The sequence below is a fragment of the Geotrypetes seraphini genome, chromosome 3, assembly GCF_902459505.1.
Source record: "Geotrypetes seraphini chromosome 3, aGeoSer1.1, whole genome shotgun sequence".
Classification (NCBI taxonomy): domain Eukaryota; kingdom Metazoa; phylum Chordata; class Amphibia; order Gymnophiona; family Dermophiidae; genus Geotrypetes; species Geotrypetes seraphini.
Genome location: NC_047086.1, coordinates 221,364,532 through 221,389,469, shown reverse-complemented (window position 1 = coordinate 221,389,469; position 24,938 = coordinate 221,364,532). Strand labels below are relative to the sequence as shown.

Sequence of the window (24,938 nt, the reverse complement as noted above, 5' to 3'; positions counted from 1 at the left end):
CTTTCTGTTCTCGCCATATCATCGGAACAGCAAATGGCATCGTCTTTCGAGTACCTCTGAGCCAGGCTCTCAGACTAACAGCACATGTCGCACAGCAAATGTGAGGCGCCCATTGCTTGTCTTGATCACCTATTTTGCAGCCAAAATACAGATGATAGGCTTTCTTTACAAGGGCAGTCATCGAACGTCTCTGAGGCGTAAGTGTATATTCCCCACAGATATAGCAGAATGTGTCGCGGCTGTTACGACACCGACGAGACATATTGCCCGACACCAAAACGTCTATAGCATCAAGCTTACTTACTGTTATATTGCTACAGCTACTATACTACTATACTTTACTATACTGATACTATATACACACACGGACTATCTATATTAACCAAATGAGCAGGATCGGTGTATGGAAGCCACCATTATAGCATGGTGAGACAGCGCAAGCTCGTTCAGACCTGCCCAGACATGCCCAGGATGTCATCTTCCATAAAACAGCTTCCAACCTGGCTAGATTTATGCATGGACATACCCAGGCGGCACAAACCGTTGTTGATAAGACACTTATGGGAGAAAAAATTGTTTGCATCCAAATATAAGAAAAAATCACGACAAAATTGAAGATTTCTCTGAAATGGTACGTGATGGGTAATTTTTGATGTAATATTCATGATCAGCACCCAAAATTCTATAAGAAACACCCAGCAGTGTTCAGGAAGCAAAAACTTTGTTGTGCAGTGTACTTAACTTTTGGAAGTCAATATGGGGACAGATTAATACCATATTGGAGGCATCAATTCCATTGACGTATGAGGTAGTTATATGCGGAACATTATTGCATATTAAGCCCCCATGGACCGCTATAAATGCCGGCTTTCCTTATTATGACCGGGATAGCCATGCAAATGATTACTCGCATTTGGAAGAATTGGGATCGCCTTAGTTTTCCTTTCTGGTGGGCGAGCTTATGTTTAACTTATAAATATGAGAAAATGAATGCTGACATGCTGGGGCATAATAAGATATTCAAATTAGTTTGGGGTCCATTGATGTATTTTGTAGATTTGCTATAGTTGTCCTTTATCTTTATTTTCCATCCAGGGGGGGTGGGAGCAGGAGGGGGGTATATCTTTTGTTTTGGTATTATTCCTGATGGTAATGATGGATGGGAGGAGGGAATTTTTATTTTTTGTATAGATACTGATTGATTATAAGTGCTTGATTATCATTATTTGTATATAAATTGTATTGCACTTTTTGTTGGCATTAAAAACTAAATAAAGTTAAAAAAAATTTAAAAAAGAAGTAGGAAACAATGGGAAAGAAAATAGAGTAAACAAATATTCTAGACATGTACCTGCAAACACTTGCAAGCTAATTTAAGTAATATGAGCTTCACAGGCAACCAAGGCAGGAGTAGCGTGATCAAAACTTTTTTTAAAATCAAAAAACATCTTCGCTGCTGTATTTTGTAAAACTTGCAATCTAAAAATTAACCAAGATGACAAAAGAAAAGACCACTGCAATGATCCAAACAAGGTAGAACTGTAGCCTGAACCAAAAAGGAAAAATGTCTTGCAGATATTTTAATGACCCGAGAGGTTTTTTGTGGTGTACGCATAGTAGACTTGGGAGAATTTAGTGGTCTCTGAATTTATATATATTTTATTCATTTTCTATCCCGTTGTCCCCAAAGAGCTCAGAACGGGTTACAGGTTTAACATACATAATTTCAATCAAGTTTACGTAACAATTTGTTATCCTAACGTAATACATAGTAGGGTCTAATATTAATATACAGTTTTCTGGTTTCAGTACTAGTTTTATCCTAATTTGATACACAAATCTATAGGGGTATTTCTCCCTGAGGTGCCTAGCTAGGGAGCTTGTGGATATGCAGTATGTATATATATTTGTAACTAGGCACCTTGAGGAGAAATACCCCTATAGACGAGTGGACACGCACGTTAAAACTATGGGCCCTTAATGACATCCACTTTTATTATCCTGGATAGGTGGAGGGGGTTAAATATCTCTCGATTGGAGATAGTCCAAGTTTCTCTCTCTTCTCAGCACTGCCCATAGCAATATCTCTGCAGTTGAACCCAACCAAGGCATGCTCTTTCCGCATATGAACTGCAGATAACCACCTGGAGGGACAACACTGCCATCTCAAAGGGAAGCTTAGAGATGGCCTCCAGTTTCCTGCCCTGAACATCCATCAATGCAATGCCACCTTCCACTGGGAGAGTAGTCCTTTTAGTCACCACTGCCATGAGTGCGTCCATAGTACAACGCTATATGTAGAACGTAACAGCTCTATTTTTCTGACAGGATGGAAAAGCTGGACACCCACTTGACTAATCCCCTCCTTTAAGAACGCACAGCTTGGGTTTTAGCGCCGATAGCATCGGTTACTGCTCCAACGCTCATAGGACTTCTATGAGCGCTGGAGCTGTTACTGCCACTGCTGGCGCTAAAACCCGAGCTATGCGTTCATAAAGAACGGGGGTAAGTGTACAGGTTGTGACTGAGACTAACGTGAGAAATCTAACTGGTTTTTTGAAAAAAAAAAATAATAATTTAACTATTTTTTTTTTCAAACCACCCTCATGAACAAAAACTATTCTTTTTAAATGCAAAGATCAACTACAAAAAGTGTTTCCATTGACAAGAGGTAGAGTACCCCAGGCATCTGTACATGGAGTGAGGAGAGGATACAAAATTAGGGTTCCTTTTACGAAGGCGCGTTAGCGGGTTTAATGCACGCAACTTTTCATCACACACTAACCCCCGCGCTAGCCAAAAAACTACCGCCTGCTTAAGAGGAGGCGGTAGCGGCTAGCGCGGCCGGCGGTTTAGCGCACCCTATTATGCGCGTTAAATCGCTAATGCGCCTTCGTAAAAAAAACTAAACTAAACTAAACCTTAGGTTTGTATACCGCATCATCTCCACGTTCGTAGAGCTCGGCACGGTTTGCAGGAGATGGGATAGAAAGGAACTACAATGGAAGGTAGAGGTTTACAGGAGGAGGAGAGAAATGAAGGTTAGAGGACCAAGTATGAAGAGTTTTTTGAAGGCTTGGATGCCAGAGATGGAAGAGTGTCAGATTTTAGAGAATAGCCAGGTCTTCAGATGTTTGCGGAAAAGTTGGAGAGAGCTCATGTTTCGTAGAGGGGAGGAAAGGTTGTTCCAGAGTTGTTAACCCTTTCAGGACCAAGGGACATATTTGTCCCATAACTTTAAAATCCTATAAATTTTGATTGGGATAGTCTACAGTTCTAAATTTGATATGTACGGATTCCATATGATACTGCCTTTATGTAAACAAACTGGTTCCGACATTCATTCATTAGCGTCGTTGCCAGATTGACGAGAAGATTCACTTGCCACACTGTCCATAAGCCAGAAGTTTGATTTTTTTTAAAAAAAATAATGATATTTCACAAAAAAAAATCAATTTTTTGGCATCTGCAAGCCCTTTTTACCATAAAAATGTCGTCAAAACCACAAAAATTGGCCTACGATCCTTATGGTCCTGAAAGGGTTAAGGGATGGATTTGGAAATAGCTTGATGAAAGAAGAAGGGGAGGAGGGGAAGAAGAGAAATTTTAAAAATGCTTGATAACTTATCTGTTGGGGAGATCAGCTTCTGTTTTTCTTGTAATATCAGAGTTACATTGTAAAAAAATAAATAAATAAATAAATTAGATTTGTTAAAACATGAGCAGACCGAAGAAATTCAGAAGGACCTTGCCAGACTGGAAAACTGACAAGCAATACAAATCCCAGAGAGTCAAAATTAAGCAAAATTAAATTCATATCAAGCTTTTCTTAGGGCTCCTTTTACAAAGGCGCGCTAGCGGGATTAACGTGCGCGACTTTTCAATCATGTGCTAATCCCCTCGCTGGCCAAAAACTACCGCCTGCTTAAAAGGAGGCGGTAGCGGGGCTAGCGCGTCCGGCGGTTTAGCGCGTGGTATTACGCACGTTAAACCGCTAATTCACCTTCGTAAAAGGAGCCCTTAGTGTATGGAAAGGAAAACAAGTGAGAATAGAAAAAGGAGCAGCTAGAGTTACAGCCGTTTGCTTGTACTGAATGAAGAACACAGCCAAAGCCCTTTTGATCTCCTTGTTTTGGTACCTTAGTAACCCTTCTCTTGCTGTGTACAGTAAACTGTTTGAATAGTTTGCAATGTATGTGCTGTTTTTGGAAGACTTGCTGCCGATTACAGCAATCAGCGTGTTGCTCATCGGAAACCAGCATCTATAACTCCAGCTGCTCCTTGGTGTGGTCCTATTGGATCAGAACATTCCTGGATCCCCAATTTTGAAATCTAGTCCAACACGTGGACGTCCTGCAACAAAGATCAGTGCATAAGATTTACAAGATTTAGCAGTGCGTTTGCACATCGATAGTCTTGCTTTTTTCCACTTCTTTTTCCATTCTGTCATTTCTTTCAAAAAAAAAAAAAAGTGTGTGAAACACTGAAGTAAATACTAGTGTGTTTAATTTTAACCTTCCGAGACTGTATTGCTTGTGATTTTGGTCTGTCCACTGAATTGATATTCCCGAGACTGGACAACTGGCAATCTAATTGGCAGATGAAATTCATATCTTAACAAACGCAAAGTGATGCGCACAGGGAAATACGTTAACTTTAGTTACACAGTGCTGGGTTCCATGTTAAGAGCTGCCATCCAAAAAATGATCTTGGGGGTCATCACAGACAACTTGGTGGAAATCCATAGCAGTGGTGAAAAATAGGATGTTAGGACAAAGGAACATAAGAATAGTCATACTGGGTCAGGGATTATTAGAGAAGGAATGACAAAGTTGAGAACAGTAGAATGTTTCTCTATACACTTCTCCCTTCATATTCGTAGGGGCTAGGGACAGAGCCGGCCTACAAATATGGAAAAATCGCAAATAACTTTAGGGCCGACTCTGACCTACCCCCGCCTCCCTCCCGGACCTGTCCACTGTACTTACTTTTTAAAGCCTTGTGGTCTAGCGGTGAAGCGGGGCAGGAGCAATCTTCCTACGCTCCTGCCCCGTACAGAGCCAGGAAAAAAAATGGCTGCCGTAAGTTCCCGTGAGACCATGGGAACTTATGGCAGTCATTTTTGTTCCCAGTTCTGCACAAGGCAGGTGCATAGGAAGATCGCTCCTGCCCCGCTTCACTGCTAGACCTCCAGGTTTTAAAATGCAAGTAAATAGAGAGGTCTGGGAGGTGGGGGTGGGTCACCCAGACGAAAACCATGAATACACTGAGGTCGTGATTTCTGAACCCGCGAATATGGAGGGGGAGGTGTAGATTCATACTGCAAAGGCACCTTTAGTTGGGTGTGCATTTCTGGTTGTCCCATATCAAAAAGAGATGTAAAAGAAGTAGGAAAAGTTCGTAGAAAGGGAAGAATACCTCCTTCTTTAAGAAAAGGATATCAGGGCAGAGTTGGATAGGATGGCCTCTTCGGCGACACCTTGCAATCTTTCTGTTTGGAACAACAGCACCTGGCTTAATTTGCAAACAGTCATTGGTTGTCATGGGGCCCGGCTGAACTTGGCTAAACAATGGAAGAGATGCGAAATAACATCTTTAACCTTTTGGATTACAAAACTCTGGTTCATCTGTGATATGGAGCGTTTCGTTGCGCTCTGTCACCACACCTATTCCAAGTGGGAATCGAGTTGAACCCCCTTTTTACTGGCACACCGTCCTTGATGATGTGCACCACTTACATTCTATAGTGTATAATTGTAGGGGAGGGTGGGATGGGGGTTTCTATGGTTTTTGTTTTTGTAATTACTACAAAAATTCTGGAAGTATCTCAAGTGATATCATTTGGGATCTTGTTTAACCCAGGATGACTTGACATTGATGTGTTGATATTGTTATATGCTTTTCTGGTTGCTATCTGTCTGGGTTTTTTTTTTTTTTGCATTAATGTATTGACCCTGGCTTACAATAAAAACGTCCATAAAGTTTTTAAAAATTGAATATCAGGGCTCTTAAGGTTGAAGAAGAGATGGCTGCGGGATGGAACAGGTAAGTAAAAAAATACAGTAGTTACTCATTCTTTTCAAGATTAGAGACACTCCTAAAATCAACAGGTGGCAAATTTCATGCAAATCTGAGAAAACAGTCAAAATAGACAATGTAACTTCCTGGGTAACTGACCCAACCTCTTGTAATGTAATCCGACCTTGAACTGAATAAGTAAAGGCGGAATAGAAAACCTGATTAAAGTAACATATCATTTCACAACCCAAACTGTGAAGTTTGCTGCTGAAGGACATGGTCAAAGCATTTAGAAAACCTGGCTTTAGATCAATTCCTAGAAGAAAAGTCTACAAATCACTATTAGCCAAGGAAACTTGGAAAGCCACTGCTTGCCCTGGATCGGTAGCATGGAATACTGCTACACCTTGGGTTTTGGCCAGGTACTAGTGACCTGAATTGGCCACCGTGAGAACGGGCTACTGGGCTCGATCGACTATTAGTCTGACCCAGTAAGGTTATTCTTATGTTCTACTCTTTGGGTTCCCTCTGGGTGCTTGTCACTTAGATTAGCCACCAAAGACAAGATACTGGGTTGAATGGACCATTGAGCTAACCCAGCACAGTACACCTTATGGCAGGTAAATGGATCACATCTGACGGAGTCCTTTTAAGGACCTCGCTTGATTTTAGACACCATAGCTTAAATATGCACCGTATAAAAGCAAGAAGATGGCGACAGTGTGGTAGGGGAATCCAGTTAAACAAGGTGATGTTCATGATTCACCAGATCTTCAGAGGGAGCAGAACAGGAGACTTTCTGTGAAGCCAAAACATGTCCAGATCCTGCAACAATCAATGGATAAGTCAAGTCATCTAGAATACTGCTAGGACAGAGCAGTACAAAGCAATGGGAAATGCACACTGCTCTGGAACAGCATGGAAAGTATGCAGACAACCTGACAGGTATTTCAGGCTATGCAAAGAAATCCTGAGACATCCACTGCAGACAAGCCTGCATCCGACGCAATGCACATGTGTGGCGGGAACAACTCTTCTTCCAGTATAGAAACCAGCTCAAGATATGTGCAGACAACACAGAGGCCACATTACCAGTCTCTCCCCTGAGAAAAGTTCTTGCACTAGCAACTATTACGCAACCGGCTGTAGACTCTACTACCCTTATCTCATTCCATAACATTCAATCCACTCTATCGATACTTGCATTCGCTACCCTAAGAGGTGGAGCAGATAGCCCTAGCTACTCTAAGGAGACACCTAGTAAGCAGAATTGGGGACCACGATGGTAGGGTTCTGAAAGGAGCTCCAGTGCATGCTGCAGGAAATTAAAATCCACAGGTTATTACAAATCAAGATTCATAGCACTAGATCCCAGCTCATTACAACAGAGCTGCATGTAGAGGAGAAAGAGGAAACTGCGGGTGCTTGTATTACATTCAGCCGCGCTCAGTGATGCGTGTATATCATGTGTACTTGATGGGACGCACGTATGTATACATGTTCATACTGCAAGACAACACTTGTTTATCGAGTTAAAATTTAATAAAATGTTTTGCTCGTCTTGCTGTGTGTGTGTTTATATCTCTATATAGATAGAGAGAGATGAACATACAAAAATATAAAGATATACATACTGAAAAAAATAAGTGTTAGTTCAGGTGCACACAACATACACACATCTCACACTTAGCGCGGCTGAATGTAATAAAAGCATCATGCCCAATTCATCCGCAGTTCAAGTGTACTATATAAGTATGCATATAAGGAATGCAAAGTATACTATTTTGTATTAAAGTTTTGGGGTTGTAGAACGAATCGGCTGAGTTTCTATTATTTCCTATGGGGAAATTTGCTTTGATATACGAGTGCTTTGTATTACAAGCATGCTTCCGGAATGAATTATGCTCGCAAACCAAGGTTTGAAATAAATCTCTATATATTTTTGTATGTTTATCTCTCTCTATCTATATAGATATATAGAGAGATAAACACACACTATCTATATATATATATATATATAAAATCGGAAGTATGTATGTGTGTATGTGCCGCGATCACGCAAAAACGGCTTGACCGATTTGAACGAAACTTGGTATGCAGATCCCTCACTACCTGGGGTGATATGTTCTGGGGGTCTCGCAGCCCACAACTCTATGTTGCTTGCTCAAGGGTGGGTTCACCCAAGAATTTATATGTTCTTGCTCCAGGAGGTGAAACTAAAATTGTTGTTTATAATCACATTTTGCGTTAGTTGTATTGTATTCATTTTGTCAAATATTTCACATTATAATTTGAATATTGTACTTTTTATTAAGCTGTAAAAAAATAATTTCATTCACCACTATAAAGTATCTTTATTTGAATCCATTTACAGTGTTATTGCTATAATTAAATACCCGTGCAACGCCGGGGCATCAGCTAGTATATATATATATATATATATATATATATATATATATATATATATATATATATATATATATATAATGTATCAAACTAAAATGAAATTAGGTACTTGAGAAAAACTACCCTATCTGTCCCGAAGGCTCACAATCTAGCTAAAGTACCTGATAAACTAAAAATATGTAATAACAACATATAATACATTTCCAAGATCAAAAATCAAAGAGATAGAAAATAGAAATAATGAAAGAAGATTAAAAATTAAATAAAACAAATTTAAGACATAGAAAAGTCTCTGAAGTGGCCTGATAGCAAACAGTCATATTTTAGTGCAGGTCTTAATACAACTCCTGGCACAGCACACTTCACAGATCTGCCACTGGCAGAGCTTGAAAACAAAAAAATTAACATTTCTAAAACTGTTATATGAAATAAATAAATCCAAATCAACACGAATCAGTACAATACAAATAAAGGCAGATTGCGGTCCCCATTCCATTATTCAATTCAGGAGAGCCATTTGAAAAAAATCTGCTTTTAGATGTCTCTTAAAATTTTGAAATGATTCTTCCTTCCTTAACTCTACTGGTAAATTGTTCCACAATATTGGAACCAAGTAGAAAAATGCACCATTTCTGGTTGAGGCAAGGTGAGCCTTTGCGATATGGGGAACAGCTACTCTATTGCCATTTAAAGATCTCAATGAGCGACTAGGTGTGTAAAATAACACTAGATTAGAGATATAATGGTTGTAACTCAAATAATGCTCTACGTGCCAGCATCATGATTTTAAATTTAAATATATATATATATATATATTATGTGTGTTTATCTCTCTATATATCTATATAGATAGAGAGAGATAAACATATAAACATACATATAGGGTGGGGACAGGAAAGGGAAATTGAGTTCCTGCAGCGATGGGAAAAACTTTGTCCCCGTGTCATTCTCTATTCTAGTTCTTCTGTGATCAGTTAAGTCCCTCATGCCTCATTCCCGCTCTTTTGTACATTGGGATAAGTATACAGCTTCACCTTCAGCAGCCCACTTCCTTCCTTCGAGTCATATTGGCACCAAGATATCAATGTAAAGGTGATCTTTTGCCTCCTCCTCCAGGAAAATCTCACATCCCAAGTACAACATATTGTACAATGGATTTCCAGTCTCCTGTTTTCAGAGACCAACTGTATTCTCTCAAGCCAGGCCTCTTTCCCTCCCACAGTAGAGGCTGTGGAGTGCAGACCAAGCAAAGATATCACATGAACTATACTAACTCGAATTCTGAGGCAGCCCTGCACCTCTCTCAGCCCAACTCCAGCAGCAAAACTGGCTATTTTTAGCTTGTTCACTAAACTGCTCCATCTGTTTGGAAGAAAACAAAAACTTCATTTTAGGCCTGAGGCATGTTTGGCAGCATTTTCCTTAGCTGAAAAGGACAACCTGATCCCAGCAAACAGGAGCTGTCTTCCTACTGGGGATCCTCCAGTTTTCAGCCCCATAACTGTAAGAGCACTGCCCCCTACCATGAGACCATCTTCACAATCTATTCTAGCCAAAACAAAGAATCAAACTCCAACAACCTACTGCCAGACAGGGTTCCCTAGTAAATTACCTTTATTTATTTACCCTCCTGGCCCTTTCAGCTTCCAAATCAAGTCAAACATATGGTACTTAGTACCTCTGCTGGCTGTCGCCACCACTATGATGCTATGGGATGTAAAGAAGGCATTTCCTCCTGTTGCCGGAGAATGTGGTGAAATCAGTTAGCTTAGCGGGGTTTAAAAAATGTTTTGATAAATTCCTAAAATGGAAGTCCGTAAGCCACTACTGAAATGGCTTGGTGAAATCCACTGCTTATTCTCAGAATAAGCAGCATAAAATCTATTTTATTACTTGGGATCTAGCTAGGTACTTGGGGCCTAGGTTGGCCACTGTTGGAAACAGGATACTGGGCTTGATGGACCTTCGGTCTGTCCCGGTATGGCAATTCTTATGTTATGTTCTTCCCAGTTTTACCTGCCAGTCTTAGGCCCGAGGCCTCAAGCCACAACTCCCTTCAGAAGATGTATAAATATGGACCCTAACTCTGGCCTCTTAGTGGGAGCCAACATAAACCTGTCATAGTTAATGGGTTTTCAGCAACTTTCCAGAGTATTTAGGAGGCAGTTTGAGTTACTAGTGATTATACACAGATACTTTATGGTACTGTCCCAAACTATTCTAAGGAGGTTTTACACAAACATCAGCAGGGAAAGTTTTTAAAGTTAGTTTCAAACATCATCATCTATTCTTTCGCTATGATGAAACCAATTGTCGGAGATATAATCCCGTGTATTTTCTATAGCAGAACTCTTGTCGTGGAATAAGATGGAATATTAAGGGTTTGGATAATGCTAAAAAAAAAAATCTATGTTTTTAAGTCTGTCCAATTCAAACATCTAATAGTCATAATTGGGTAGCTAAATTAATTTAGAACTTTACATTTTTTTGTTAATTTATATACCTGGGGATTGTAAAAATACAGAGGGTAGGAGCTGCAACTGATGCCAGTGCAGCTTTCCTGACCAACCGAGAAATTTGATTCAGGTCCTTCTGCAATAGATGCCAGGCCTACCCCACACAAATTAATGGCAAGTAGCATACAAATGCCCTGTTCCTGCAAAAAGTCACAGCATATCTCCCTCCTTCCAGCTCACACCTGCGCATTTTTCCCAAAACAATCACAGAAAACATGTGAAGGATAACCTTGATGAGAGGTATATAAATACCTAATAAAATAAATTAAAAAATAGATACTCTTCCTTGAATAATTCTTATACTGACTGAATAGAAACACATCTTTTCACAAACACCTCAGGGAAAGATACGAAGTTTCATGCTTCTAAATTACCCAGACCTACGCACTCTCCCTTTTTCACAACAGTTCTAGAATTTTGTACTAACCAGCCTTCCATAGGAAGCGGGACAGGACCTATCCTTTAGTAGGCCCTAAGCAAACAAATGTGTTGCACCCGCTAACACAACACTTTTTAAACTCCCAAAAAGGTACACTAGTACCTTAGAGGGGCAAAATCAAAAGAAACGTCCAAGTCCGCTTTGGGCCTAAGTCACAAGTCGCCCAAAGTTGGACATGGGAAAAGATCCATTTTCAAAAAAAATACATCCAATATTTTTTTTTTTTTCCGAAAATCGTCCAACTATATATCCAGCTGTCTGATCGCCCAGACCAGTGGTAGGCAATTCCGGTCCTCGAGAGCCAGAGCCAGGTCAGGTTTTTAGGATCTCCACAATAAATATGCATGAGATAAATTTGCATCTCAAGGAGGCAGTGCATGCAAATCCATCTCATACATATTCATTGTGGATATCCTGAAAACCTGACCTGGCTCTCGAGGACCGGAATCGTCTACCCCTGGCCCAGACCGCCAAGTCATCTTTCTTTATATCCAATTTTCGTCCAAAAATTTATTCGTCACAAATGCCTAGAAAAATACCTTTTGGGCGCAGGAGGGGCCAGAAAAGTGATGGACTGGACACCCAGACATGGCACCAGAGTAGTGGGGTACCTTATAGGGCACTTCTGTGAACTTCACAAAAAGGGTCTCACATAAACATCTCACTACAGCTCCCTTATAGGTCATGGTGAGCCCCCTAAAACACCCCAGAATCTACTAGACCCACCTATCTACCACCCTAATAGCCCTTATGGCTGCAGGAGCCACTTATATGGCAGTACAAAAGAGTTAGGGGGATTTTGGGGGTGCACATATTTCACCATGAATGCAGTGATTAGAGTGGCTTATGGCCTGGGTCCTCCTCTCCATGGTTCACTAACCCATCCCCAAGACCACTTAAGCCACCTCTGTGCAGCTCTACTAGGCTCTCCTATGCCTGGCTGCCAGGTGCTGATGTTCTGGAGGCAGATATGTAAAGTTATTATTATGATTTTTATGGAGGTGGGGGGGGGTGTCAGTGATCACTGGGGCAGTGTGTGGGGATCTGCACTTTGTTTCTGCAGTGGTTATCTGGTCCCTTTGGATACCTTCTGTGGATTTAGACCTGGTTTTAGATGGCCTAAGTCACAACGTCCAGGTTCCATCTAGGCAGTGTTATAAAACTTTCGGTTATACATGCAATACGACTAAGGGCCTGTTTTACAAATCTACGCTAGTGGCTGCTGCGCAGTAACGGCCCTGAAGCCCATAGAGATTTAAAGGGCTTCGGGGCTGTTGCCGCACGGCAGCCACTAGCACTGCTTTGTAAAACAGGCTGTAAGTTTAGGACGGCCCACGTCCCGCCCTCGACACTCCTCTTGAGATGCCCCTTTTAGCTCTAGTCGTTCAGCAGCACTGTGAGGGCCTAGGTCATTTTTAAATACGTCTAAAACCCAGTTCGATTACCGGAACTTGGACAACTTATCTCGCTGATCGTCCAAGTGCTGATTTTTAGACGTTTTTCTGTTTTGATTATGAGCCCCTAGACCTCTACATTTTTAAAAAAAATATAATTGTGTTTTGGGGGTTGTTTGTTTTTTTAAATCGCAGAGAAAATTACAACAATCCACATTACATCAATTTTAGCATAAAATAAGCAACAAATGCCATTTCTATATCGATATTATTGTGTGGTGGTTTTCTTTATTAGGCCACAGAATCCCCAAACCATGAAAACTCTCATATCCACAGCAGCAAGAGGTCTCTGAATCACACACAGAATTCCTTCATGGCCTTAGCCTCTACGTTTAATTATGTAACATTAATATGGGAGTTTGAAGTACCTCCGTTCCCCAGCAAGCACACTCCTGCCCTCTAAAGCTCACAGCACCCATTTGGCTGCTGCCTGCTCTATCAGATACTACAAGTTTGCTTTGGAGATCGAGGACTCCAGCAGGCCAAAGAGGGCCTGAAGGCAATGGGAAGAAAAGTAACAATATACAAGGACAATTAATGATGCCACCATCTTGTATAGACCAAGTGACTCAAGAGTGTGTTAATGAAGGCACTGGCTGATGATACCACTTTTCCCACACAGGTTAACATAGCAACTATACCTGATGACATGATCTTCTGTTTTCTGAATGGGGATAAATAAGACTAGATCAAAGGCATATCCGGCATTAAGGGCTCCTTTTATGAAGGCGCATTAGGGTCTTAATGCATGGAATAGCGCATGCTAAAATGCCGCATGCGCTAGCCGCTACTGCCTCCTCTTGAGCAGGCGGTAGTTTTTCGGCTAGCGCACACTAATCCGGTGCGTGCGCTAAAAACGTTAGCGCACCTTTGTAAAAGGAGCCCTAAGACTATGCTTTACTCCACCACACATATACACAGGACATCGGTCACCCTGCAAAAATAACTCAATCAGCCATCTCAGGAAGGAGGTGGCATCCCGTATTTCAAAAGAAAATTCTATACAATTATGACAAAGTCACCAAGTCATTAGTCTCTTTTGGGAGGGAAGGGTGTGTGCACGCAACAATTTTTTTTTTCCCCCTCTGGAAATATCTAGGTTTCCTCCAGAGAGATCCTTTCCTCTTCAGCCTGGGGGGAGACAGAATGAGGAAGCCTGCCAGATCCAAGCTCCTCTCCCTCTGAGAGGAGGAGGGGTGCAGTCTAAGTATCATAGGAAATGTAATACAGAAGAGCTCCAACCCTGCAAGTAGCTCAGACCTTGTCAAAAGCTTGTGATTTTTTATTTACGACACGTCATAATGATAAAATGGCGTGTGAATCCCAACTTGCAACACACACGATAACTAAGGGCTCCTTTTACTAAAACTGCGGGCCGAAGAGGGAAATGCTCAGGCGCTCATTCAATTCCTACGAGTGTCAGAGCATTTACCTCGCCGGCCTGCGGTAAGAAGCTCTTTAGTAAACCCCAGCGTAAATTTGCTACACTCTTGGCCTCTGCACTCCTAGCTTGGAGGATTCTAGTACACCGGCCACTGCTCTTTCTTGCCCCTTCATTTAGAGTCACCTGTGTGATGTTTCCAAACAAGTGACAATACCCCACCCCCTCAACGGAAACACCCCCAGACTGGGTTGTAAAAAGAACTCCGTCAGTCCTTCCCACAACTTTCTCATCCTTCCTTCTCTCCCCTTACCAGTGCCCACCAAGAACCAGCTCCTCCACTCTTTCCTACTGCTGATCCCCTGGAGAAGAGAGATTCTGTCCCAAAGCCTCTGACCCTGATCAATCATCCCCAGCAGGCAGGCTGCAACTTGCAGGTCCTGGTACAAGAAAAAGGTTAATCATTTCTCTAGAAGCCCATAAATCAAATAAGACAGCAAACTCTTAGCGGCGGCTCCTGGCATTTCCCAGGAAGAGGGCAACCTGGAGACATCCCTAGGTGTCAAAACTAGATCCAAGAGCTGGTACCCTAAAGGGGGACAGAATCCAAGCTCTAGCCCCTACTGAACTCTCCAAAAAGCAGCATGCCACCTCAAACTCTTTCAGAATGGCTCATATCGCTACCATCACTTCCCCATAAACGTATTCTGCATTAGCAGCAAGATGAAAAAAAAAATTGCAAAAATATACAGTATTGGTCCAAGCAAAAATGCTCCAAACTACTGAAATTACATGAAAAGTGTAGCTTTATATAAGCACATGTTTGAAATGTGAATTAATGTGGAAAAAAAGAGAAAATTTCTTAAACGATGCTCTGCAGCTTTTCAGTGCTGCACAGCTCTGAGTCAGGGCACAAAAGCCAAGGAGCCAAGTCTCTTGATCCTGACACTGCACCCCTGGGCTTTCCCAGGCATGATATTACTTTGGTACTTGATCATAAAACACCACTGGGTTAAGTCACTGCTAGACAGAGCACAAAAGATCTCTCACACTGCGACACACAAAAGAACATCGACACCCCTGCCAATATCCAACATGGCATGCAGAGTGCACGCACACACACACACACACAGAGTAGAGGGGCGGGAGGAGAACCAGTATGTGGAGCCCTCTCCTTGCATCACTTCCTTTTCTAAAATTGGAGTGGTGCAGGAATCCAGCCTGCATTTACTTCCTGATCCCGAGGAACCTTTCGTGCAGGCCACCCCCACATGGCAGCTGAAGTTGTCAGACCAGATGATTAGCGAGTCCCAGCAACACGCCCTAAGAATCAGGGAGCACAAGACAGCAAGGACTCCTTCATACCCAAACAGAAAATTCCTGGGGTTGGGGAGCAGGAGGGACAAAACCCATCCACCAGTTTAACACAAAAAAGTCCCACTCATCCTACCTGCTTCCAAAGGAAGGAGTCGTCCACATTCAGCCACCACGATATGATCAAATGTAGCGTGGACAGCACGATCCCGCTGAGCACCGCTGCCCTCATCCGAATGGGAAGCAAAGTATAGATTATGTAGATGAAGAACACACTCCACCAGATGCCCTCCGAAGCGCTGCGAGGAGCCACCATCAGCACCCCCAACACCTGCACCACATAGAGCACCGCAATCACCAAGTAGCTGACAATCCACATGTAATCCTGGTGGAAGCCATTGCGGTTGCACACCACCATGAGGGAGACAAAGAGAGCCATGGCAACAGCCAGCACCGAGACATAGGGCACCTTCAGCTCCCCGTGAGCACAGTGGAACACCAGCATTACCAGGCACACCAGGACCAGGACCCCCATCAACATGGTCAGGCTACTCTGGTTCATCTGAAAGAAATAGCGCTGGTACAGACGCTCCAGCTTGGTCGACTGGAACTTCTTGGAGCGGAACACCTGCTGTACCCTGGCCCAGCACTCGCTCAGCGACAGGTGATCGCCTCCTTCCAAACTGGCCCCCTCGGTCGAGCTAAGCATTTTCACATCTTTCAACTCTCCATCCTCAAAACCCAGGTCCACAGATTTTAGAGCCAATTCCCCACAGGGTCCCGAGCTGCCGGCAAGCCCCTTTTTCCCATAATGATCCTCCTGCCAGGTGCAGCGCAAGCTGAAGTTGGTCCGGCTGTTCCTCTCCATCTCGGGATCCTGCAAGCAGCTCATGTAGCGAGGGCCACAGAGGGAGGTGCCCTTCCGCTTGCTCTTTTTCCCATTGCGCTCCCCCCACGCTGTCTTCCGCTCATCCACTTTAGGTACCAAGATGCCACTAAACCACGACATCCTATGAAAGTAGGAAGGAATAAAGTTACCAGGGCATGCATCCTCTCCCATTATTCTCTCCCAGGCTGTTCTCCCCCCCACCCCCCTCCCCGTCTAAGTACAACTAAAGTCTCTAGAAGTCCAATCATGAACCAGCAAAATCTTGCCTGAATTAGGACACAGCATTTTTACACGGTTATCTCAGAAGAGCCAAGGGCCAAAAGACCCAGACATCAGAGAACTGCAAAATACGTGCACCACAGAGGTCATCTTCAATCCATTTTACTACTCTTAAAAATCAATCTAGTGCAGGAGTTCTCAACCCAGTCTTCATGACACACCTAGTTGGTCAGGTTTTCAGGATATTCACAATAAATATGCTCCATATAGAGTTACATAGAATGGAGGTAAGGCATGCAAATTTACCTCATACATACTCATTGTAGATATCCTGAAAACCCAACCATCTGAATGTATCCTGAAGACTGGGTTGAGAACGGCTCTAGTGAGTCTTCTGCATCTCTGACCCCGATTTTCACCACTGTCACATCTGAAGAGGCAGCCAAGGCTGAGAATGCCTTCGTGCTTCAGAGAAAAAGAAATACACCACTGAAGCAGTGAGCCCTGGTATCTACTCTCACATCCCGGGGGGAGGGGGAGGGGGGCAATGTGGCTTCTGGAATGGGAGAAAGAGAGCAAAAAGGGATCCTCCTGCATGGCTAAAAGAACCTGACACTGAGGTGAAAGTACCATGTGAAAAGATGACCTGATCTCATGAAAGCGAAGGGCAAGGTAATGCTGAACCATATTTGCCTCTGACTGGAAGCTATAGCCTTGGCATGTGGTGCCTTACAATGATGAGAGAAATAAGGCATGGTACAGCAATCCTGGCCCTGTCTTTCAATGAAAAAGACAGAGAATTTCCAAAAAGTCATTGTACTGGATATGTTGTATCAGCCAAGGTCATGCCTATGAAATTACTACCCAGACCCGGGCTCCGTGAGATCCCAAAGCAGACAAGGTCTTAGCAGTGCATTATTTACCTCGCCCGTCGGTGGAGAGACTTCCTCCCAGGAACCCCTGGCTGGGTTGGTGAAACACGGCATTTGTTCCTGCGCGCAGACAGGTGGGAGGAGACGTCTGCTTCTATACTCAAGTTCTCCACGGCATCAGGGAGCGCAATTTCGGTGAGACATGCCACCGTCTCACTTGGGGACCTGAAAGAAGATGCCAAAAAAGCATAAAAGCCACTAGACTCTCAGAGACAGAAGGGAAACATTTATGCAGAAAATCCTAAAGAAAAGAAAATTTGTATAACACACATCCCAAGACAACCTGCCAGTCCAATACACTATTATCAGGCCAAACCAGCCCTCAAATGCTACAAGTCAGTTTTAATTTCAGGATATTCACAACATGCATTTGCATGCACAAATCAAAACTTTATGCAAATGTATCTTATGCATATTCATCATGGAACTTCAGAAGGTGACTCTCCTTTGGGCACAATCCAAGCACGGAGACTAGCAGTAGCTTGTGAAACTGATGCTGTAACTCAACAGTGTTATTATCCCCAGGACCTTTTAAATAGGCACACCACGTGACTAATTTTACTGACCACCTGGCTAATGACAGAAAATGTTATAATGCACAGTACTCCCCTGTCACCACCTGGCTACTCCTTCATACCACTCATCTGGCCAACATTTCTGTGGAACACACTGCCCAATGTATCTGCTTATGGGTCAGGGTCATTCCTGTCAAGATATGCAACCATCCACCTAAGTGGAGCTCCCCATCCATTATAAAATGATACCAAATATGTCTCCCTTCTCCTCAGTAAGGAGGAATGCCCCTCACACAAGCAGGTTGCAGACTTTCAGCTTTTGAATAAAAAAATAATACATTGGGGGGGAGGGGAGGAATACCATTCCTCAGGAGCCTATACAGGGCTAAGAGATATTTACAGTAGAGGCAGTACTTGTGACTCTCTCAGACCTAGAGATTGTGGCTATCAAGAGAACCAGTCCTGCTTAGGGCTTTTGAGTAATAGAGCTGGTTTCCCATCAGACAAGTAAGAAATGTAAGGCACTCTAGATACTTCACTCCCTCAGGGTGGGAAAAGGGGGAGGTAATCATTGAAGATCCTGCACCTGGGAGAATACGAGATATGAATTTGGCCTAGATGACAGAAAATAATTTTTAAAATAGCCAAGTCTATTTTTCAGGCTGTATTGATTGTATCACCAAACAAGGCCTCGTGCTACCTGAAACCACCCACCCTCTGATTCTCTTTCTGCCTCATGCATTCAGCTCTGGATTCACCAAGGGTAGGTCCTGCCAATCCAATCTCATCAGCTTCTTTGACTGGGTAACAAGAAAGTTGGACTTGGGAGAGTCTTTGGACGTCGTGTACCTGGACTTCAGTAAAGCTTTTGACAGTGTCCCACACCGCAGGCTGCTAAGCAAGATGGAATCGATGGGGTTAGGAGAGACACTAACTGCATGGGTCAATGATTAGCTGAGTGGCAGACTTCAGAGAGTGGTGGTTAATGGTACCCTCTCTAAAACATCGGAGGTGACCAGTGGAGTGCCGCAGGGCTCGGTCCTGGGTCCACTCCTTTTCAACATATTCATAGGGGATCTGACTCAAGGGCTTCAAGGTAAAATAACACTATTCGCCGATGACGCCAAACTATGTAATATAGTAAGTGAATGCAGTTTACAGAATTATATGGCGCAGGACCTGCTTACATTGGAAAGTTGGTCCTCAACCTGGCAGCTAGGCTTCAATGCTAAGAAATGTAAGGTCATGCACCTCGGAAGCGGAAATCCATGCAGGACATACTTCTTGAACGGAGAAACTTTAACTAGGACTTCAGCAGAACGAGATTTAGGAGTAATCATCAGTGCAGACATGAAAACTGCCAATCAAGTGGAGAAGGCTTCATCTAAGGCAAGGCAGATATTGGGTTGTATCAATAGAAGTTTCGTCAGCCGAAAGCCTGAAGTCATAATGCCGTTGTACAGGGCCATGGTGAGACCTCATCTGGAGTACTGTGTGCAATTCTGGAAGCCACATTACAGTAAAGATGTGCGCAGAATTGAATCGGTTCAACGGACGGCCACCAGGATGATCTCGGGGCTCAAGGGTCTCTCGTACGAAGAGAGACTGAACAAATTGCAGCTCTACACTCTTGAGGAACGTAGGGAGAGGGGAGACATGATCGAAACATTTAAGTACCTCACGGGACGTGTCGAACTGGAAGATGATATTTTCTTTCTCAAGGGACCCTCGGCCACAAGAGGGCACCCGCTCAAACTCAGGGGCGGAAAATTTCATGGCGACACCAGAAAGTATTTCTTCACAGAGAGAGTGGTTGATCATTGGAACAAGCTTCCAGTGCAGGTGATCGAGGCAGACAGCGTGCCAGACTTTAAGAATAAATGGGATACCCATGTGGGAACCCTACGAGGGTCAAGATAAGGAAATTGGGTCATTAGGGCATAGACAGGGGGTGGGTAAGCAGAGTGGGCAGACTTGATGGGCTGTAGCCCTTTTCTGCCGTCATCTTCTATGTTTCTATGTTTCTATGTTATCACTGTCAAAAATTAAAATACATTCTATGGGGCGGGAGCGGAGGGGAAGGAGAGGGTAAAAAAAAAAGAGGAAGAATGGATTCATCGATGAATGAGTCAAGCCTCCTGCCTCTACCTAAAATTTCACTGCCAGGCGTCCATGGACGTGTCATTGTGCATTTATGGATTATTTAGGAGCCTTGGCGAGCAATTCTTTCAACCATCATTTTAAGAAAATGTGTTTATTATAAGTCATTATTAACATTCACGTTTTCTATACATACGTTAGGAGTTCCCCCCAATTCCAGTGCCCCGATACAATGGCAGAAGTTGTGGGCCTCTGTGCCAGGAGATGACATAGCCATGCATGACCGTGCTGGAGCACCATATTATACAGTCTGGGACTCTCCTTGCTACAACAAAGCAGTCTTCATGCAGAAGAAACTTCCCCCCCCCCTCCAAAACTACCAAATCCAACTCATCCACGCTTTCTCCCCTGTGTCGTTTACCCCAGCCCTGATCATATTACACTTGTTGAAACCTAAACCACAAGATGGGGGTGGAAAATGAATTACCGGTACACAGGCAGAGGGTTAGCCTTTATTAGCAGAGTTTGGTTTGAAGAAGCTGTGAGCACATCTCTAAATGTTTCCTGAAAAGCATTTCGACAACTCTGCCAAATGAAGGAAAATCTGTGCAGATTGTTCCACATCTAAACCTTCAGCACCACCACCACTCGGATTTTATAAGGGAAAAGGAGATGGAACTTCTGTCGCATTGAGCAGGGCTGACCCAACCATTAGGAAAGACTAGGCAGTTGCCTAAGGCAGCGGCTTCGGGGGAGGGGGGGGGGGTCGGTAGCAAAGAGCAGCTGCATTCTAAGCAAAGAAACAGATCCTGATGGTTCTTTCAGTTTGTTCAGCTATATCAGTACAAACTTTTAACTGCATTTTTAACAGGATTTTAGTGTGATCATGATTGTTGAGTTAATTAGCAAGCTCTTGGGGGAGGGAGCTGAAAGTTTGCCCAGGCTGCCCACTACCCATGCACCAGCCTTCAAGACCTCCAAGAGCCTTTAGCACTCTGGCCTAACTCTATCGATATCCTGTGACCCTGTTTAATTATACAATATCAGAGAGCAGTGATGTGCAGCTCCTTCACTCCCCAGACTCCTGCTGCTTCTCCTCCTCCACATTTCTTATGATTCTTGCACAGATTTTGCCGAGAAGCCAAGCACTATCAATCAGCAAGATATCTCAGCTTCCCCCAACAAAACAAGGCCCTGCTGAACGAGGCTAACGCAGAGAGAGAATGCCTGCAGCTCACTGTACCTGCTCACACATGGATTCATTCCTCAGTTCTCGGCTCTCTTCACTCTTTCTAGGGAGGCGCTGCATCTGCTATGTGCACCCACGCATGGATCATCTCCAGCTCAAGAACTGGGGAGGATCAGTCGTCATCACCATGACATCACAAGCTGGTGTCAGGGAGCTCACCAGAAGCCCTAGGAGCAGGGCTGTCACAAGGCATCGAGCCCAGGGGAGCACCGCACCACCCTTTTTGAATCAGTCTATGAGTCTGCAAGCAGGCAAGCCCCCCCACCACACACACACAAAAAAAAGAGGAAGTGTCAAAACAACCCTTGCCCTAGGCACCATTTTATCTCAAAGAGCTGGAACCCCAGGCCACCAAATCTAATTGCCTCAAAGGATAATGTCCCAAGCAACGCATGAGCATGCAAGCAACAGCCTGATCCCGCTGCACAGTGCAGGAGCAAATAAAAACCAGAAAACGCTGAAATGAGCAACCTTGATGGTATGAAACCTGAAAGCAAGCTCATGTCCTTATCACATGCAGTGCCTGGAGAGAATACTGAGCCCAGTTCCCTATACCCTCACCTTGCTACAATGAGCTAAGTTCCCTACCTCCTCCCAACACTGGGTCAGAGAACACTCTCCCCCCTAACAGCATCCCGTAGCAGCAGAAAGGCAACTCTGCTATCATAGGGCCATTCAAACATCTATCTCCTTGGTTAAAAACTGACCCAAGCATCACCACCTTTAAAAGGTTAAGGCTCCTGTTTCTCTCATTCCCAACTCCCCCTCTAGCAGTGTGGGAATGCTGGCAGTTGAGTCTTCCTCCCTGACTTTACAAGTACTCTTCCTTCTTAAGTCAAGAAGGATGCACCACAGTTGGTTGAGGTAGAGTAGCTGACGGCAAGGCCAATTCTTTGTACAAGACCCCACTTTTCAGACCTTCCAGGCCCCCCATCTTCTTCAGGCTGACTAAGGGAAGAGAGGGACAGGTACCCTAGGGGAAATGGCCTGTGGGGACACAGAGAGGAGGGGATGCAAAGGAACTTGGAAAGAACAGAAGAAGAGAAAGGAAGGGGAGAACAGCTAGGGGACGGTTTTTGCACCACCCATCCGTAGCCTCTCTTTTAAAATCTAGATCTGCCCATGTGTCATGTATGACATTTAACGAAATTTCATTTCCATGTAGGGCAGAATGGAGGAGAAAAAAAAAAAAATAACCAAACCCACGACAATTGTGTGTGTATCCTGTTCTGGATTAAGCAGGACAAAGGACATTTTTTTTTTTGGGGGGGGGGGAGACACAGCCTCAAGACTGCTGTCAAAAGGAATCACACCCCAAATCCCCGGACAACAGTGAAGTTAGAGGGTGCGTGAACGTGAGCAGTCCTCTTCCCCACTTGCATGGGATGGGGAGGGTTGCGACGGTCCCAGCTTGCCCACTTCCACGGGGGAGAGGGGGGGGGAGCCACATGCCCAGCCCCCACCCGGGGCAGGGGAAGGAGGCCGAGCAGACTGGCGCTTGGTGCCAGAGGAGTGGGGAATGTATGGGAATGCCGGAGCCCCTGCCCTGCCATCGCCGATCGCCCCCCCCCCCCCCGTCTCTGCTGCCACCGACCTGCCGCCCTCCTCCGGGAGCTCAATGGCTGGAGCCGGGGCCGGGTCCTGTTGGTGCAGCGGTGGCGGGATCTCCCTCCTCTCCTCCTCCTGCTGCTGCTGCTCCGGTTCCACCCTCCGCAGGCTGCGCAGCCTCTCCCCTCTCTCTCGCCTGTTCCTGTTAAAATCCAGGGAAAACGCCCTCTACCCCGGATCCAGAAGGAAGGAAGGAGGGCCCTGGAAGGCGGAGCCCGCGCCCGGCCAGCGCTGCCAGGGTTAATGCACCGGGGAGGGGGACGGAGGGGGGGGAGTGCACCGGCGGGTTGGGCCGGCTCGGGCTTTGTTTGACATTTTGCAAGCCGAGCCAATAAGGAGGCGGCTTCCCCTCCCCCTTTCTGCTAGGTGAGGCCCCGGATCGGGACGCTCGGCCGGACACCGATCCAACGTGGAAAGTTGGTGCAGAGAGTCGGGGATGGTGTCCCCTCCCCCCCCCCTGCAAACTTCTCTCGATTGGGGTGTCCCTTCCCCTCCCCCCCCCCTGCAAACTTCTCTCGATTGGGGTGTCCCTTCCCCCCCCCTGCAACCAAAGCAACCTTAAAAGCCCGGGCACTGCCGCACATGTTACTAAATAACGAGAGAGGATCGAGCCGGTGGCAAGTTTGCAAATGGGGAAATAAAACACAGGCGTCCCTGGTGCGTATCAGCCCGGTAACGTGAAGCGAGTCGTGCACGGCAAAAGCATCAGACAGACCCGGCTGTCGTTTCCTTTTTTTTTTTAATTATTATTATTTTTATTACTCGCGGTTTTTAAGTATAGTACCCGTGTGTGTGCCTCGGTTTATATTCGCAACGGGCCAGGTCCAGGGAATACTCACGGGCAGATGAATTCCACCTCAGATGCTCTCCAGGACTTTAGTCTCCCCTTCAGTTCTGTCGGGCTCCTGGACGCCAATGCGCTTTCTGTCCAGAAGAGGGCCTGCTAAATGCAAACTTGGCAAATAACACCTTATTTTATTTGCATTCCCTATAAGAACACGCACATGTTAGCATGATTTTTTTTTTTTTAAAGTCTGGTTGTAAAGTAAGATTATGGCCGGGCATACTAGACTTGTCATTTTAAAGAGTAAAGGGTTTTGGGTTTGATATACTGTGATACAACCAAAGTGGTTTACATTTATTATATGCAGAGACTTTTTATGTCCCTAGTGGGCAAAGGAGGGTTAAAGTGACTTGTCCAAGGTCACGAGGAGCCACAATGGGATTTGGATACAGTTTCCCATGTTCTCAGCCCACTATTGGGCTACTCCTTCAGTCCACTTTTCTATGGGGCTGTGTGTATGTGGCCTCCTGGTGATTTCTGGTTAATGCCCCATCTGCACCAAGTTTTCAGGACATGTCTAAGAGGGCATGCCACTTCTCATCTCTAGAGTAAGCAGTATAGAATTTATCTATATTTTGGAATCGTAAAAATGGGTGACTTTGCTTTGACCCAGTGTTGATGCAGAAAGCCTCACAGAACAACTGCACACTAATGGCTTCAACTGCGAGATCAACAAGCAAATATTCTGCAGCAATGGTGTAAACTAATAAACTGCGAATTCAACATGTGCAGAACTTGTGTGCTAGTCGGGGAAAGCCTGCCCAGCATGTGCACACAAGAGTTTTGTGGTAAGGGCACCTTCACAATCCGCATGCCTGAAAAAAGCTAACGTGCAGCACACATCTGTGCAAGAACCAGAATGTTCTGTGCACAAACAGCAGCCTTGCAAAAGTTTGACAGACATAGAAACATAGAAGATGACGGCAGAAAAGGGCCACGGCCCAACAAGTCTGCCCACTCTAATGACCCTCCCCCTAATTTCTTCCTTGAAGTGATCCCACATGCTTATCCCATTTTCTCTTAAAATCTAGCACGCTGCTGGCCTCAATTACCT

At 44.4% G+C, this 24,938-nt stretch overlaps 1 protein-coding gene across 7 annotated transcripts in view; it reads right to left on the bottom strand.

The window, feature by feature from the left end:
* The window catches only part of ADCY6 (adenylate cyclase 6), a 218,515-nt gene extending 194,576 nt beyond the window's left edge, over window positions 1-23,939 (bottom strand). For 2 of the 7 annotated variants that reach the window (XM_033938866.1, XM_033938867.1), the window contains exons 1-3: window positions 21,427-21,496; window positions 17,560-17,733; window positions 15,665-16,538 (exon numbers count right to left, since the gene is read on the bottom strand). In XM_033938866.1, coding sequence (XP_033794757.1) covers window positions 15,665-16,538; window positions 17,560-17,733; window positions 21,427-21,446 — 1,068 coding nt within the window. In that variant the 5' untranslated portion in view covers window positions 21,447-21,496. Of the gene's footprint in view, window positions 1-15,664; window positions 16,539-17,559; window positions 17,734-21,426; window positions 21,497-23,026; window positions 23,237-23,879 lie in introns of those variants that run through there. The other 5 variants (XM_033938869.1, XM_033938868.1, XM_033938871.1 and 2 more) reach the window with 5 other exon arrangements.
* Window positions 23,940-24,938: the final 999 nt, after the last annotated feature.